Genomic DNA, 16,979 nt, shown 5'->3' with positions numbered 1-16,979 from the left:
ACCCTGTGGCTCTCAGTGCCCCCAGTGCCAGTCCCTTACTGGTCCCCAGTGTCCCCAGTGTCAGTTCCTTACTGGTTCCCAGTACACGTGAGGTGCTACCCTGTGGCTCCCAGTGTCCCCAATACCAGTCCCTTACTGGTCCCCAGTGTCCCCAGTGTCAGTTCCTTACTGGTTCCCAGTACACATGAGGTGCTACCCTGTGGCTCCCAGTGCCTCCAGTGCCAGTCCCTTACTGGCCCCAGCACAGCACCCCGGTGGTTCCAGGACCGGGCGTTATTCCCGGGACGGGCGGGCTGCTCCAGGACCCAGCGTTTTCCCTGGCGGGCACCTTCAGGACCCGGCGTTATTTCCCGGGCCGGGCGGCTTTAGGACCCGGCGTTATTTCCCGGGCCGGGCGGCTTTAGGACCGCGGCGGCCCCGCCCGTGCACCTGCCCGGGAGGCGGGGACAGGTGGCCCCGCCCCACCCGGACGCACCTGCGGCCCCGCAGCCGCTGTGGAGCCGGTGAGAGGGGAGGGGACGAGACGGGGGTCCCGCTGCTGAGCCCCCCTCTGCTCCGACAGGGTCCCAGTGCCGAGCTCCTGCCGGGGAAGAGGGGCCCGGGGCCCCGGTTGGCAGTCCTCGCCCAGGGAAAGGAGGTCCGGTGGTCCCGGGGGTCGTGGTGCGGCGCCCCTCTCTGAGGAAAGGGGGTCTGGGGTCCTGGTGCGAAGTCTTTGCCCCGGGGGAGGGGGTCCGGGGATCCCGGTGGTCCCGGTGCGGAGCCCCCCACCACGGTAAGGGGGTCTGGAAGTCCTGGTGTGAAGGCTTTGCCCTCGGGGAGGGGGTCCGGTGGTCCCGGTGTGGACCCGCCCCCCCCCCACAGTAAGGGGGTCAGGAGGTCCTGGTGCGGACCCCCCTCACGTAAGGGAGACGGGAGGATCCCGGTGAGGATCCCTCGGCCCGGGGGAAGGGGGAGCAGGGTGGTCCTGGTGAGGGGCCCTCCCGGGGGTTGGGTGCTCGGGGGTCCCGGTGCAGAGGCCCCTCCGTGCAAGGGGGTTCAGGTGGTCCTGGGATGGAGCCCCCCAGGGCGGGGGGTCCGGACAGAACCCCCGGAGCAGCTCCAGGGGCTGTGGCGGTTCTGGGCAGGGCGCTGGGAGGACCCGGCCCCCATCGCCCCCACGGGGCAGCCCAGGGCCCCCGGCGGGGCAGAGACCCTCGCACGGGGCGTGTGCCCCCCATCTCCGGGTGCTCCCATCCCACACCCCGGGAGCAGCTCCAGGACCCCCTGGGCTCATCCCACCTGCACGGGGGAGCCCGCCAGGATCCTGACCCCTGTAAGCGCCCAGCCCTCGCCCTCCCCAGCACACGCAGTTCCTCCCACTGGAACTGAATCCCGCCGGGAGCAATCCCGCTGGGATCAATCCCGCACCACCCCAACTTCCCAGTCCCTGCCCCTCCCGGTGACATCGTGGCTCGCTGCCACGTGGAGCCGGTGGCCGCCTCACCTGAGGCAGTGACGGTGACAATTCGCTTGGATTTTATTTATTTCCCTTTATTTCCTCCACGAGTGTATCTCTGTTTCCGCCTCTTCCCACCATCTCTCCCTCCCACATCACAGGGGATGCTCCTGGAATTCCCACCGAACCCTTCCCCCCCACCTTTTCCCCCCTTTTCTTCCTCTTTCTTCCCCCCCCCCCCCCCCCCCCCACTTTTTTTCCCCTTTCTTCCCCCTTTTTCACCCCAGTCGGCTCTCCCGGGTCATTTTGATGTTGTTTTTCAGGGCGCAGGGCCAGCCCCGTGGCAATATGGGATTTTCGGGATGGGATGGAGCAGAATCCACCTGGGAGTTTGCAGGGCAGGTAGCGGAAGGTGCAGGTGCACCAGGGGCTCACACTGGAGCTCTGTGCCAAATCCACCCCGGTCTTTCAGAGGGGAAATTTTTATTTGTGTTTGGCTTTTTGGACCTTTTTAGGAAGGGGTTGGGGCCCCCTGGGAGCAGCAGCTCTTGTTGTGAACAACCTGTGCCGCCCCCAGCACACCTGAGTGTCCCTCTGGTGTTAATTAGCACCGACACCTAACGAGCTTCATTAGCAACGTGGCAGGAAGGAGCCTCAGACAGTGGCGGGGTTGATGGAAATGGGGTTTTTTTCCCCAAAATCCGGTTTTTTTCCCTCCCCCTCGCTGTAGGGCAGCGCCGTGCAATGAAAACCTCGGGGGCACGAGTGGAGCGGGGGCACCTTCGCTCAGCCTCGGGCAGAAATTCCGAGGCAATGGCAGGGAGCACCAGGGGATGGATGTTTTTTCCCCGATTCTGCTTTTCCGCGCTGGATGGGGCCGGGCGCTCTTGGCAGCGAAGCGTGGTCCAACTTTGTTCCTGCGGCGCTCAAAGCGGGGACCCCGGGACCCTCCTCCTCCTCCCCAGCCCAAACTTCCTCGCCCTTGAAGTTGTGGCAGGTGCCCTTCCCCGCCCCATTCCCGAGAGAATGAAAAGAAAAGGGGAAAAAGGAACCGAGGGAAGGGGGGGGGACCCCGAAGTGGAGGAGGAGGAGGAGGAGGAGATGGCGGTGAATGGATCCCGCCGGGCTCGTCCATGCTCCGGCGGCCGCGGCTCACAAAGAGGAGCCGCGGGAAGTTTGGGGGTGGTGGAAAGCTCAGAGCCTTCGGCGGATCCCGGGGCAAATTCGGGAGCTGGCGCCGAGCTCCCGGTGGCCGTGGCACTGGACACGGCCCCGGACACCAAACACCGAACCTGCTGCTCCAGCTCCGCCGAACCCGGAGCGCTGCACGGTCTGCTCGAGCTTTCCTTCGCAGGCAGGAAAATGCCCAGGAAAAGGCTTTTTTTCCCAGCGGCCAAAAACATTTTGGCCAATTTTGGGCTCTGTTTTAACTTGGGCGTGCGAGGGGTGGTGGCGGGGGCAGGCTGCAGCCTCCGGATCAGTCCCGGAAGAAACTTTTGGGGGGGTCTCGTGCGTGGTGGGTGAGGGGGGTGGCACATCCTCCGGCATTTTTTAACCTGCGCTTTTCCTGGTGTTTTAATTTCGGGATGGATTTAGGGGCTGGAAGGGCTGGAGGAGAATGAATTTTACAGGTGTTGCTTGTGCCAAACTTTATATTAATATATTGCTAACATTACATTGCCATATTAATATATTACTAACATTGTATTACAATATTGATATATTAATATCCTACTAATATTACTTTACTCTGTCGATATATTAATATAATATTTTGCTATTGTATTATTATGTTATTATTTGTTATTAACCTGGTCTAGTGGGAGGCTCCCTGCCCGTGGCAGGGGGTTGGACTAGGTGATCTTTAAGGTCGTTAACAGAACTATTGCATGAGCTGATCATAATTATATATTCTATTTTAGGTACAATACGATCTATTTTAAATACAATATATTATATCTTCAGTGCAGTATTTCTATTTTGACACCAAGGGGATGCACCCAGCCCGGGAATTCACTGCAGGTTTTTCTCCTTCCCCCACAGGTCACTGGAGCAAAACAGGACATCGTGATGCACCTGGAGCCCCCACACTCCTGAACCCTCCAAAAACGCCCCAAAACCCCAAAATGAGGCTGTTCCGCCGCCGCTACAGCACCTTGAAGGTGGCCTTGGCGGGCGCCGTCTTCGTCCTCTTCCTCTTCATCCTCCAGAAGGACGCGGGCAGCAAGGAGCCGGGCGAGGAGCCGTGGCTGCGGAACATCGTGCAGGGCAAGGACCAGGTGCTGGACCTGATGCTGGGCGCCGTGCGGGACCTGCGGGACTCGATGCCGCGGCTGCAGATCGGGGCCCCGGAGCCGCCGCCGGAGCCGCTGCCCAGCGGCCGCTCCTGCCTGCCCGGCGTCTACACCGCGGCCGAGCTGCGGCCGCTGATGGAGAGGCCCCCCCAGGACCCCGCCAGCCCCGGGGCCGACGGAAAAGCCTTCAAGAAGGATCGCTGGACTCCAGAGGAGACGAAGGAGAAGGAGCGAGGCTATGAGAAGCATTGCTTCAACGCCTTCGCCAGCGACCGCATCTCCCTGCAGCGTGCGCTGGGCCCCGACAGCCGCCCCCCCGAGTGAGAGCCGGGCCCGAAACCCCCCGGGGCCACTCACTGGCTTTAAAACGGCCCCTAACTCCCTTCCACCTGGCCCCTTACTCCCTTAAATTGTAGGGAAAATTACAGCAGATTGGGGCCAGGGTGTCACCCAGCACTGGGTGGGTGAATGGAGACATTGAATGGAGACAGAGCTAAAAAAACCCCATAATTTATTTAGTATTATTTCTCTCTAATTTTGGCGCTTTGGGGGCGGGTTTAGGGGCAGCAGGCTCTTTGTGTCTCCCCGTACCTGCTTGGTGGCTCCGCCGCCTCCCCGCCTTTCCCTCCTCTCCCTCCTTTATTCCAGCGGCTCCAGCGGTCAGACTTTTTCTTTTCTTAGCCGAGTGGAACAGCCTCGGACCCCGCTGGGGTCGGGGGGAGGGAAAGAGGGAAACTCCAGAGATTTCCCCGCCTGCCTTCGGCCAGGGGCTGCCGGATTAAAGCGGGCCCCGCGCGGAGGGGTGGGACGGGGGAGACATGGGGGGAATTCGGGATGGAAAAAGCCTTGAAAGGGATGGAGGAATCCAGCCCCCTGCGCTGGCAGGCGATTATCCGTGCTTAGCAGGTGTGGCGGTGACAAAGGGGGGACACGGAGGCCGGCAATGGGACTCACTCAACCAAAATCAATGGGAATCAAAGCAGAGACGAGTCCAAAGGGGCCCAAGTTGCTCCCCCGCAGCTGTGGGGTTTGGTGGGGGGGATATCGGGGGTCACTCCAGTCGTGCCTCCCTCTTCACCCTCCCATTCTGTCCCCCAGGTGCATCGATCAGAAGTTCAAGCGCTGCCCTCCCCTGCCCACCACCAGCGTGGTCATCGTGTTCCACAACGAGGCCTGGTCCACCCTGCTCCGCACAGTCTACAGCGTCCTGCACTCGTCCCCAGCCCGCCTGCTCCGCGAGGTCATCCTGGTGGACGATGCCAGCACGGACGGTGGGTGGGGGACACGGGGTCAGAGGGGTGCAGGGAGCACGGTGGGATGTGGGTCAGAGGGATGTGGGGTCAGAAGGATGCAGGGAGCATGGTGGGATGTGGGTCAGAGGGATGTGGGGTCAGAAGGATGCAGGGAGCATGGTGGGATGTAGGATCAGAGGGATGTGGGTCAGAAGGATGCAGGGAGCATGGTGGGATGTGGGTCAGAGGGATGTGGGGTCAGAAGGATGCAGGGAGCACGGTGGGATGTGTGCAGTTGTGATGGGATGTGGGTCAGAGGGGTGCAGGGTTTGTGATGGGATGTGGGGCCAGAATGGTGCAGGAGTTATGGTGGATGTGGGGTCAGAGGGGCGCAGGAAGCACAGTGGAGTGTGGGTTAGAGGGATGCAGGGAGCATGGTGGGGTGTGGGTCAGAGGGGTGTGGGTCAGAGGGATGCAGGAGTTGTGGTGGGATGTGGGGTCAGAGGGATGCAGGGAGCACAGTGGGATGTGGGTCAGAGGGGTGCAGGCACCATGGTGGGATGTGGGTCAGAGGGATGCAGGGACCATGATGGGATGTGGGTCAGAGGGGTTGCAGGGACCATGGTGGGATGTGGGTCAGAGGGGTGCAGGGAGCATGGTGGGATGTGGGTCAGAGGGGTGCAGGGAGCATGGTGGGATGTGGGTCAGACAGGTGCAGGAGCCCTGGTGGAAAGCAGGAGCCCTGTGGGATGTGGATGCCAGAGGGAGGAAGGACAAGCTGTGGTGGGATGTGGGAGCGAGAGGGATGCAGGAGCCACAGGGAGCTGTGAGAGGATTCGGGGGCCAGAGGGAGGCAGGATCCATGGCAGGATGTGGGATGAGCAGGATGCAAGGAATGCCAAGCCCCTTTCCAAGCCTGGGAGCAGCAGCTCTGAGCCATTCCAGCATCCTGGGATCTCCCAGCAGCCGCTCCCCTCTTCACATCCACCCGTGGGATTTTCCCTTCCCCAGCACCGCTGTTATCCCTGCCCTGGGGACAATCCAGGTACACCACAAACCTCCACCCTCAGCCAGCTGTAATCCTCGTTAATTAGCACCCAGAGCTAATTAAGGCTGGGTTCAGTGTCGGGGCACTGGGAGGGGCGGACTCTGCCCTTGTCCCAGATAAATTCTCCTTTTCCACCCACGGGCTCCTGAGGAGCAGGAGCCTTGTGGCACCTCAGGGCTTTGCTGCCCCAGAGCTTGACTCCCACTGTGGCTGGACATGGGTTGGACTCGGGACCCCTTCCCAGGACACTTTTCTCGGGGTCCCAGCTCCCACCTGGCCATTTCCAGCTCCTGGCTCGGCTGCATCTGCCAAGAAATCCCGGGTTCCTCTGGTGACCCCTTCCCTCAGGAACAACTTGGTCCTGGTGAAACTTCACGCACAGGGATGTTACCTCCTCACCCACCCTGTTAACCCCTAGTCCCTCTCCAGAGAGGGATTAGATAGGAGAGGGTTAGACCCTTATAAAACTCATTTTCTTTAGCCAAAAATTCACTTAGGTTTGGGGCAAAGGCTCAGGCGTCCCTGAACCCAAACCCAACTGCAGGGTCCGAGCAGCAGGGGATGGGATGGGGTTGGGATTGATGGTATTGATGGGAGAGATGGGATTTGGAATGGGATTTATTGGATGGCATAGGATGGGATCGATGGGATGGGGGTAGCAGGATGGGCTGGTGGGATGCAGGGACTGGCACCTGCTTCTCTGATGGCTCCAGATGCTCTTCCCACCCCCAGAGTACCTGAAGGAGGAGCTGGATCGCTACGTGGAGCAGCTGCAGATCGTGCGCGTGGTGCGGCAGCGGGAGCGCAAGGGGCTCATCACAGCACGACTGCTGGGGGCCAGCGTGGCCAGCGGGGAGGTGCTGACCTTCCTGGATGCCCACTGTGAGTGTCCCCCCGTGGCACCCTGTGACACCGCCCCGTGACACCTGGGCGTGCCCCCGGGCACTGCGGGTGGCGCCGGCCCCGCTCCAGCCCTGCCCCGTGTCCCAGGCGAGTGTTTCCATGGATGGCTGGAGCCGCTCCTGTCGCGCATCGCCGAGGAGCCCACGGCCGTCGTGAGCCCGGACATCGCCACCATCGACCTCAACACCTTCGAGTTCTCCAAGCCCGTCCAGAACGGGAAGCAGCACAGCCGGGGCAATTTCGACTGGAGCCTGACTTTCGGCTGGGAGGTGGTTCCGGCGCGGGAGAGGCAGCGCAGGAAGGATGAGACCTTCCCCATCAAGTAAGCCCAGCACGGGGCTCTTTATCCAGCTGGGTTTGCTCTTTTTTGTAACAAATTGGTGTTCTCCTTGGGTTTGAGTGGGCGGTGCTGCCCTTTCCCAGCAGGGTTCTCCCCTGGGATTTTGGTGTGGGAGATGTCAGGAGTTTGAGCCCGAGCACGGTCAGGGCTTGGGGGAGTGGTGGAGGACAAACCTCCCTTGGGGCTTGGGAACGCAGGGCCAAAACAGACCTTGGAATCCCCTCCAGCCGCCTCTTGCTCCGGCAGAGCCGCCCATCACGGATTTAATTGCTGTCTGTACCTTCTCACCCTCGGTGCCCAGGTGCCCTCACACAGAACAGGTCACCTGTGGATCAGGCTGCGCCAAAATCCCTCTTCTTATCCCTCTGTTTTATGTGCAGACAGAGCCTGGGTGGTTTTCCCACCTGTCCCCGGTGCCCCCACTGGGAGACACCGGACACCCCGCCCGGCCCTGGCCCCACCCCAGCCGCGGGGCTGGCTTTGTGCTCGGGTCACCTGGGCGACGCTCCTGTCCCAATAAAGGCCCCTTTCACCTCCAGCCGGTCTCTTGGCTCCCGGCAGCGCCTCGTCTCCAGCAGCTCAGCGAATCCTTGGCATTTATTATTTTTCCTGAATAAAAGCGAGGTTCTGTTCCAGCCTCAGATGGAAAAGATTAGGGAAGCGGGAGGAGGGATTGGGGTGCTGAGCTCTGACCTCCTCCTCTTTTTGGTGACAGGTTTTTGCTAACAATATCCTCTTTTTACTTTGAATCCAGCTGGCAGCGAGGCCCCTCTGTGTCATGCTGTCACCCCTGTCCCCTCCCAGCAGCCAGGCCCAGCCTGTCCCCCAAAGCCACCACAGCTGGATGGAGGGGGACTCTGATTTCCCAAAACTCAGATTTCTGCTCTTTTATTTGTGTTTTACCCCTTCTTTGCCCCCTGCAGGTCCCCAACCTTCGCAGGTGGCCTCTTTGCCATCTCCAGGTCCTACTTTGAGCACATCGGCTCCTATGACGACCAGATGGAGATTTGGGGGGGTGAGAATGTGGAAATGTCCTTCAGGGTAAGGATGGGGGGTCACCCTCCGACGGCACCTCCAGGGAGCTCCCTGCTGGGGGGCCCGGGGGCTGGACCCCCCCACCTCAGGTGTGGCTTCCCCATAGGTGTGGCAGTGCGGGGGACAGGTGGAGATCATCCCCTGCTCCGTTGTGGGCCACGTGTTCCGCTCCAAGAGCCCCCACACCTTCCCCAAGGGCACCCAGGTGATCTCCCGGAACCAGGTGCGCCTGGCCGAGGTCTGGATGGATGATTACAAGGAGATCTTCTACCGCCGCAACCAGCAGGCCTCCCAGATGGCCAGAGAGGTACTGGGGCTGCTGCTTCTGCTGGGAGGGGTCTCAGTTTGGAAAGACAAGAGTCTGCTAAGGAAGGCAGGAGCCTCCCCTGAAATGGAAAATGCAAACCCCCTCCCTCCCCTCTGAATTGCTAGAAATTTAAATTAAGGGCTCTCAGAGAACAAATATGGGAGCAGGAAATAACAGTTCTTTAATAGGGAAGAAAATAAAAGGATAAAATAAACAATGCAGTGCACTAGAACAACACTGCCAGAGTCAGAACTCAGCCTGGCACCCTGTGGGTCAGGGTGCTGGCAGCAGTCCCGTTGGAATTGTGGCTCAGCCCTCCTGCAGTGCCAGGGGTGGCTCTGCTGGAGCAGGGATCCTGTAGGAAAGGGTGTAGAATCCTCTGGAGATCCAGGGGCAGAGGCAACTGCTGCTCCTCTGGGAATCCAGTGGAGAAGCCGTGCTGGTGTTCCAGAATCTCCAGATTCTATCCGGGTAGGAATGCTTGGCTCATCCCCCTGGGCTCACATCTCCCAATGGGATGCTGTAGCTCTTATCAGCCATGCAGTGACATTCCATAGCCTGTTATCAGCAGATGTCCCCTCCCGGGGGAGGAGTGATTGTGGAAGCGATAAGGAGAACTGCCCACTTGACAAAAGCCAACTGCCATACAGATGGTAATAGAATACATCTTGCCTTGCAGTCTGGAGCAGGGGTCTGGTCCTGCTGGGAGCTCCACCTGAGCAGCAGGAGCAGGTGGGAGACCAGACAGGTGGACACAAATAGCCAAAAGCTTTTTTTTTTCTTTCCCCCTCTGGCCAGAATGTTTCCGAGTAGGAAAACATTGGGGTTTATTAATTCCTTTTTTTTTTTTTCAATATCAATATTGTAAAGCAGGGCACCCTCAATGTAGGGAGTAACTGGTACCTGACTCTATCGATTCAGAAGGCTGAACAATTGCTTCATTAAAACTATATTATATTACATCATACTATATTATATTAAAGAGATGCTATACTATATAAAAGATACATACTAAAGCAAAACTCATGACTGTCTGAGACAGCCAGGACACAGCTTTGAGTGATTGACTAAGGAACCAAAACAATCCTCAGTAGAATCCAGCTGACAAATCACTTCAGGTAAACAATCTTCCTAACACATTCCACATGTGCAAAACAACAGGAGCAGCAAGTAGAGCTAAGAATTGTTTCCTCTTTTCTCTGTGCTTCTCCAGGGGGAGAGAATTATGTCTCTCTCTGTCCAGAGAATGTGAATGCTGCACACCAAAACTTATTCTTTTCTTTTTTCAACACCAAAACTTCTTATTCTTCACCAAAATATCTCCCAGCTCTTGGTGGAGCCTGTGGGTACCTGCCAGGTGACCCCCTCCAGCTTGTCTCAGTGCTGGTCACACCATGAGGGATGATGACAAAGCTGGGATGACTCCCAGCTCTGAGCTCCAGCTTGGAAATGTTTTTTTTTTGATTTCCCCTACTGTTTTCTGAAGTTAATTTAATTTTCGACCCGATTTCATTTTTTAGAAGACGTTTGGTGACATCACAGAGCGGCGCAGGCTGCGGGAGCGGCTGCACTGCAGGAACTTCACCTGGTACCTGCAGAACGTCTACCCCGAGATGTTCGTGCCCGACCTGACCCCGGCGTTCTATGGAGCGGTGAGTGCCGGGGCAGCGCCCGAATGTGGGCCTGGGGGCTTTACACTGAACCGAGGAGGGGAGCTGGTGCTGCCACCTCTGCCACCGTGCCTGTCACCGCTCACTGTGTCTGTCACCTCATCTGTCACCAGCTGGCGGGGCCGGTTTGGGCTCTGGCTGAGCTGGAATCCGGCAGAGCTGGTTTGGGGTGAGTCCCGGGGTGGGGAATCGGTGGGGATGTGGATTTGGGTTAAACTCGGGGAAAGAGCTGAAACCTTTCTTGAGATCCAAACACTGTCCTGGCACAGGGAAGGCTGGAAAAACGGAGCTGGGGATGGGATGGGGAGCTTCATCTCCATCCCGAGGGAGTCTGGGCACGGGTGGGAGGCAGGACCCCATCTCCAGCCACCCATCCACAGGGAAATGGAGACAGGCAGGGTGTGGAGGGCTGGCTCCGTCCCTGAGGGAGCTGGGGACAGCAGGACACGGAGCTCTGGCTGCATCCCCGAGGAACAGAGGGCAGGCAGGATGAGGGGCTCCAGCTCCATCCCTGAGGATGGAATTCCCTGAGGCTGGAAAAGCCCTTTCTCTCAGGCTGTGTTGGATCCTGAGTCTGCCCCTCCTCAGCCAGGGTGATGTGACAGCAGCTGGCACAGCCAGCACCCAGCCCGGTGACAGCCAGGTGACAGCCGAGTGCTGGGTGCTGGCTCCCATCCAGCTTTTAATTCACCTTCATTTCCTGAAACCTCCGCCCGGGTGCCTTTCCCTTTGCTCCGTGTGCCGGAGGCGATGGCTCAAGCGTTCCTCGTGTCCTGGAAAGGACACGGGACCCGGAGCCAGTGCTGCTTGCTGGGATTGTGTTTGCACAGCGATAACCCCGAGCCCTGCACGGCCAAACCCGAGCCGCTCCTACCCCGGCTCCTCTGGGCCCTTCTTTCCTCCACTCCCCCAGCCTTTTTCCTCACTCCTGCCCCTTTTTCCCCCTACCCCGTCATTTTGTCCCCCTCTTTCCCTCCTCACCCCCGTTCCCGTGGCCTTTCCTTGCCCTTACCCCCCCCAATCTCTTTTTCCCCCTTTCCCTCTCTCGTTTTTCCCCCCTCTCCTTTTCCCATCACCACCTCTTTTCCCCTCCCAACTCTTCCCCTCACACAGATAAAAAACGAAGGCACCAAGAGCTGCCTGGACGTTGGGGAGAACAACCACGGCGGGAAACCTCTCATCATGTACCCCTGCCACGGGCTGGGGGGCAACCAGGTGGGTCCCCCGAACCACCCCCATCATTTCCCCCTCTGCCCCCCCCGGTTTTCCCCCGGGGTCAGCTCCCGGGCCGCGGCAGTGACAGCCCCGCTGGCTCTTCCCGCAGTACTTTGAGTACACGAGCCAGCGGGAGCTGCGCCACAACATCGGCAAGGAGCTGTGCCTGCGCGGGGCGGCGGGCACGGCCGAGCTGGGCGAGTGCCAGTTCCGAGGGAAGCCCGGCCGGGTGCCCGCCAGCGAGGAGTGGGACCTGGCGCAGGTGAGGAGTCCCCTCTGTCCCGGGAATCGCCCCGGGGCACGGTGCTGCCCCTCCGGGGCTGTTTCCCCTCGGTCACACCCCGCGCTGGCTCACGGATCGCTTGGGTTGTTTCTCGGCAGAACCGGCTGATCAAGAACTTGGCCTCGGGGATGTGTTTGACGGCCCGGGGGAAGCACCCGGCGCTGGTTCCCTGCGACCTCACGGACCCGCACCAGCTCTGGTCCTTCACCTAAAAGGGAGCGGAGCCCCCGGCCGGCCCCGGCCACGCTCAGGAAACCAGGATCCAAAAAACTTCCTTGTTCGCTTTAATTTAAGAGGTGAAAGCCTTAAATATGCTGCATTTTATGGTTGCCTTGAACTGAATTCCGTGCCTTTGGGAGCTGGGCTCTGCCGGGGGCACCCCAGGGACCCCGAAACGCAGCGGTGGTGGCGGGGACGCTCCTGCCGATGCTCCTCGGAAGCCGCTGCTCGTCCTCTCCGTGCCGGCTCCAGCCAGAGACTCTGCAGTTCGTATCGGGCATTAAAAACGTGGGTGCGCCTCCCCAGATGCGGAATCTGGGCGGGAATAAGGATGGTGACCGTGGGGCTGCTCCCGTCCAGGGGGGATCGGGGCTTGCGGTGGCCCTGGCGGGCAATGGGAGAAGCTGGGATCTGTGCCTTGGGAATCACGTTGGATTTGGAGGGGGGAGGAAGTTAGATTCTTGGTTTTATTATTGTTATTATTGAATGATGATGATTCCTGGGTGCGATTCTGCTTTTGCTAGGCAGGAGGAGGTTTCCCTGAATGGCACCACAGAATCCTTCTGACGAGGATCCTGGGTGCCACAACTCCTTTGTTCCAGATTTTTTTTCCTATCCCAACTTCTGTAGCTGCCACTTTTGTTGCCATACAATTATGGTGGGGAAAAATCCTCCTGGACATGGTAGGAGGGGGGGAACCTGTCCTAGACACTCAACCTCAAATAAAGAGATGATTTATTTTACACAAATCCTGTCTCTGGCCATTCTGAGCTCCCAACACTCCTCTCACATAATATCTTTCAGTCTTTTTGTTCTAGAAATTCCCTTTTTAGCCCAAAAATGAGTTTACAGTCCTTGGTGCCACGGCTGGGGGCTCAGCTTTGCCTTGGGGTGTCCCTGTGTGGGGCAGAGCCGTTGCTACTGTCCCTCGCCACGTGCCCTTGGTGCTGATAGAACAAACATGGAATTACTTGGAAATTGTGTTCCTGGGAAGTTTCATGTTTTCCTTGGAAATAAACACAGAACTGCAGCAGGTGCTTTTTATTTCCATCACTTCTTTTGATCTGGGTGACCCCATGACCCCTGTGATCCCAAATGCCAAGGCCTGGGCCTTGAGACCCAGTGTTCCTCACCAAAACAACTTCCATTTGGAGTTCAAGGGGAAAAAATGACAGAGTTTTGGCCAAAACTCCAGGGTTTATTTCAAACCCCTTTGCTGCTTCCTCCCGCCCCAGCCTCAGGCCCCAGGGAGGCTGAGCCCAGCCCTGCTCCAGCGCTGGCTGCACCGGGGATTTGGGGAGGGGCTGAAGGTCGTGCCCCGTTGGTGCCTCCATTTCCCCATCCCGGTGCCAGTGTGGCTCCATTCGGGTGTTGGATCAAGCCCTGGGAACCATCCCACGAACCGAGGTCATGCAGAGCTGCAGCCAAGGCCTCCTGGGGCAGAGAGCGGGATGCAGCGGTGACACCGCTCGGGGACACGGGGACAGGAGGTGCCAGCGCAGGGCAGCGTCTCCCTGGGCTGCAGCGCCGAGGGGCGCTCGGGGTGTCCCTGGGCTGCCCGGGCGCCGTGTGTGCTTTGGCACGGGGGCCAAGGCCGCCGGCTGGGGCCGCGGCACCTGCTGCCCTTCCCGCGCCTCCTCCCGCGGCCCCGTTAAAGCCACCCCGGCGCCGGCCCTCGGTCCCGCCGCGGACAGCGCTCCACCATGATGCTGCAGCTCGTGCTCCTCGCCGCTCTCGCCCTGTGCGGTGAGTCCCGCCCGCAGCCTTCGGCCTCGCCACCCCCGGAAAGGCCCCTCCACCCAACCCCGGGGCCACTCACGCCGTCCCTCTGTCCGCAGGGCGCTGCTCCGAGCAGGGTCTCGATGGCATGCAGCGGGTGGTCGGCGGCACCGAGGCGCGCTCGCACTCCTGGCCCTCCCAGGTGGGTCCTGCCGGCGTGCCACGGCCGGGCCTGGGGCTCTCCCCGCGCCGGGAGCCCGCGCTCAGCCCCGGGCCGTGTCTCGCCCCCTCCCCAGATCTCCCTGCAGTATTACTCCGGGGGCAGCTGGCACCACACCTGCGGGGGCTCCCTCATCCACAGGAACTGGGTGATGACCGCCGCCCACTGCGTGAACAAGTGAGCGGCCCGGGCACCCCCCTTCTCCTCGCCAAAGCTCCTTTTCCCCCAAAAGCCCTTCCCAGCAGAAATTCCGGCTGCCCCAAGCACCAGAGCAGCCGCCCTCGGAGGGCTTGGGGCTCCTCAGGCAGGGCCTCCGCGGGGCTGCTCTGGCAGCGTCCTCTCCCCGCTCGGAGCCTCCCGGAGCAGCTGACGCTCGGGGTGCCCGGAGCTCGGCGCTGACCGAGGGCTTTTGCACCTTGCCGCCAGTAACATGAACTACCGTGTGGTGGCCGGCGACCACAACCTCTACAGCAACGACGGCACCGAGCAGGTCTTCGGCGTCAGCAAGATCATCGTGCACCCCTACTGGAACAGCAACAACGTGGCCGCGGGGTAACGCCCGCGGGAGGGGGATCTGGGGGGAGCCCGGCCGGGGTTTGGGGGCGTCCTTGTAACATCCTCTCCCTCCCCCGGCAGCTACGACATCGCCCTGTTCCGCCTGAGCACCTCGGCCACCCTGAACAGCGCCGTGCAGCTGGCGGCGCTGCCCCGGGAGGGCACCATCCTGCCCAACAACTACCCCTGCTACATCACGGGCTGGGGCCTGACCCGCAGTGAGTGACGGGCTCCCCCCGCCCCAAATTGCCCGGGACCGCCCAACGCCGGCAGCCGCGGCAGCGCCCGCAGCCCGTGACGGCGTCGGGAGGCTCCGCTCGGGGCTTCGTTCGGGGCTCGCAGGTGCCCGGCGCCGGCGGGGCCGTGCCGAGCCTGGGGGGACGGACGGGGCCGTGCCGAGCCTCGGGGGGACGGACGGGGCCGTGCCGAGCCTCGGGGGGACGGACGGGGCCGTGCCGTGCCTGGCGGACGGACGCGGCCGTGCCGAGCCTCGGGAGGACGGACGGGGCCGTGCCGAGCCTGGGGGGACGGACGGGGCCGGGGGTCTCGGCGGGGGCCGCGGGCTCTGCCTTGGCCGCGCCGTTCCAGCGGCTCCGAGGCGGCGCTGACCGGCGCCCGCTCCCCGCAGCCAACGGGCAGCTGTCCAGCGTTCTGCTCCAGGCCTACCTGCCCGTCGTGGACTACCAGATCTGCTCCAGCGCGTCCTACTGGGGCTCCACCGTCAAGAACACCATGGTGTGCGCCGGCGGCGACGGCGTGCGCTCCGGCTGCCAGGTGCGCCCGCGGCCCCCGCGCTGCCCCCGCCGCGCCCGGCGCCCCCCGCAGCCCCGGCTCACGCCGCTCCTCTCTCTGCAGGGCGATTCCGGCGGTCCCCTGAACTGCGCCGTCAACGGGCAGTACCAGGTGCACGGCGTCACCAGCTTCGTGTCCAGCCAGGGCTGCAACGTCGCCCGCAAACCCACCGTGTTCACCCGCGTCTCCGCCTACGTCTCCTGGATCAACAGCGTAAGGCGGCCGCGCCGAGCCGGGCCGGCCCGGGCCGGGCTCAGCCCCGGCGCTCTCGGGCCACCGCTGCGCCGGTCCCGGCCCCGCGAGCCTCAGCCCGGCCCTTCCTCCCTTCCAGGTCATCGCCCAGAACTGAGCCGAGCGGGACGAGCGCTCGCTGCCCCTCGCCCACGGCCATCCCCTCACTGTCCCCCGCCGCGCTCCGGGCTTCTCGCAGCCGAGCCGGCCTCAATAAAATCTCTCCTCCCGTCTCTGTGCCTCCGCGCTGCCTTGTCCCGCGCCCGCCCCGCTCCCGCAGCGGCCCTTCCCCGCCTCCTCCTGCTCCTCACTCCTCAGGGAACAGCCCTGGGCAGCGGGAGCTGCCTCCGAGCGCTCCGGGCACCACCAACGTCTGTGGGATGCCGGAAAAGGGGGAAACGCCGCAAATCCCCTTCCCGGGCTCCAAGGCAATCGCCCCTTGGCAGTGCGGGGCCACACACAGCGCTCGGGGCAATCCCATCGCCATGTCCCCTGACACTTGCTCCATTGCTCTTCCCCACATTCCCTCCTTGGCCGTGAGAGGTGTCAGATTCGGGGACTGCCACCCCCTCGTCCCTCAGCTGCATCCTGGGGCTGTGCCACAAACCCCCCAGCCTGGGGACACACCACCAGTACCAACGTGCCCCCACACCCGCTTTACACCCACACAGACACTGCTGGCTGGATCCAGCGGCCACGGGGAGTTCCCCTCACCCCTGGCTCGTGTCCCACGTGTGACAAGCGGCTCTCCCAGCACCGGGCCGGCCCCGGGAGCCGTGGCTGTGCCTGGCACTGCTGAAGCCCCCGGGGCTGGGCCCGGTTCTGCCCCTCCCAGCAAGGAAAACAGCGAGGGGCTGGAGCATGTTCAGAGAAGGGAACAGAGCTGGGGAAGGGGCTGGAGCAGCTGAGGGAGCTCGGAAAGGGGCTCAGCCTGGAAACAAGGAGGCTCAGGGAGGACCTTGTGGCTCTGCACAGCTCCTGACAGGAGGGGAGAGCCAGAGGGGTCGGGCTCTGCTCCAGGGAACAGGGCCAGGAGGGGAGGGAAGAGTCTCAAGCTGTGCCAGGAGAGGCTCAGGCTGGACATCAGGAGATGGACACAACTCCCCTCCTCGTCTGGCTGTGGTTCCAGCCCTGGTTTCCCACGGCAGTCCCAGATGTCCCATTCCACAAAGCCATCAATCCCTGTGTGGTGACACCAGTACAGCCCCAGCTGGTGCCTCTGAGGAGGAACCCTCAGGTTTATCCCCTCCCTGTCCAAGAGTGCCAGTTTTGCTCTTCCTCCCAAATCTTCAGCTCCTCTCATCTCTCCCAGTGTCACTGCTCTCCAAAGGGTCAGCAAAGGGTCAGCAGCTCACAGGCTCTTGTATCCCCCAGAGCTCAACCTTCATCTCACCCACAAACTGAGCTCTTGCACCAGCTGTGTTCCCCAACACACCAAGTACAGAATCCTGTCTGGGCTGGCTGTTATTTGTCTCTGCCCA

The 16,979-nt window shown here is 61.4% G+C and overlaps 2 protein-coding genes across 2 annotated transcripts; both read left to right on the top strand.

Moving 5' to 3' along the window:
- Window positions 1–3,561: 3,561 nt before the first annotated feature.
- GALNT6 (polypeptide N-acetylgalactosaminyltransferase 6) lies at window positions 3,562–11,974 on the top strand (the record flags this gene model as incomplete). Its single annotated transcript, XM_084223521.1, has 10 exons — window positions 3,562–4,049; window positions 4,828–5,000; window positions 6,742–6,891; window positions 7,000–7,234; window positions 8,176–8,293; window positions 8,394–8,594; window positions 10,115–10,246; window positions 11,378–11,479; window positions 11,589–11,741; window positions 11,861–11,974. 10 exons carry the CDS (start codon window positions 3,562–3,564, stop codon window positions 11,972–11,974), a joined length of 1,866 nt encoding a protein of 621 aa, XP_084079647.1.
- Window positions 11,975–13,684: 1,710 nt separating this feature from the next.
- LOC311164186 (chymotrypsin-like elastase family member 1) lies at window positions 13,685–15,616 on the top strand (the record flags this gene model as incomplete). The annotated part of the gene is made up of 8 exons (XM_084223532.1): window positions 13,685–13,727; window positions 13,820–13,902; window positions 13,997–14,097; window positions 14,347–14,472; window positions 14,557–14,693; window positions 15,104–15,249; window positions 15,331–15,480; window positions 15,599–15,616. 8 exons carry the CDS (start codon window positions 13,685–13,687, stop codon window positions 15,614–15,616), a joined length of 804 nt encoding a protein of 267 aa, XP_084079658.1.
- Between the last annotated feature and the right edge of the window lie 1,363 nt (window positions 15,617–16,979).

Source organism: Fringilla coelebs (assembly GCF_963513975.1).
Source record: "Fringilla coelebs genome assembly, chromosome: 30".
NCBI lineage: Eukaryota > Metazoa > Chordata > Aves > Passeriformes > Fringillidae > Fringilla > Fringilla coelebs.
Note: the sequence above shows the minus strand (reverse complement) of the source record. Positions and strands in the feature narration are given on the sequence as shown.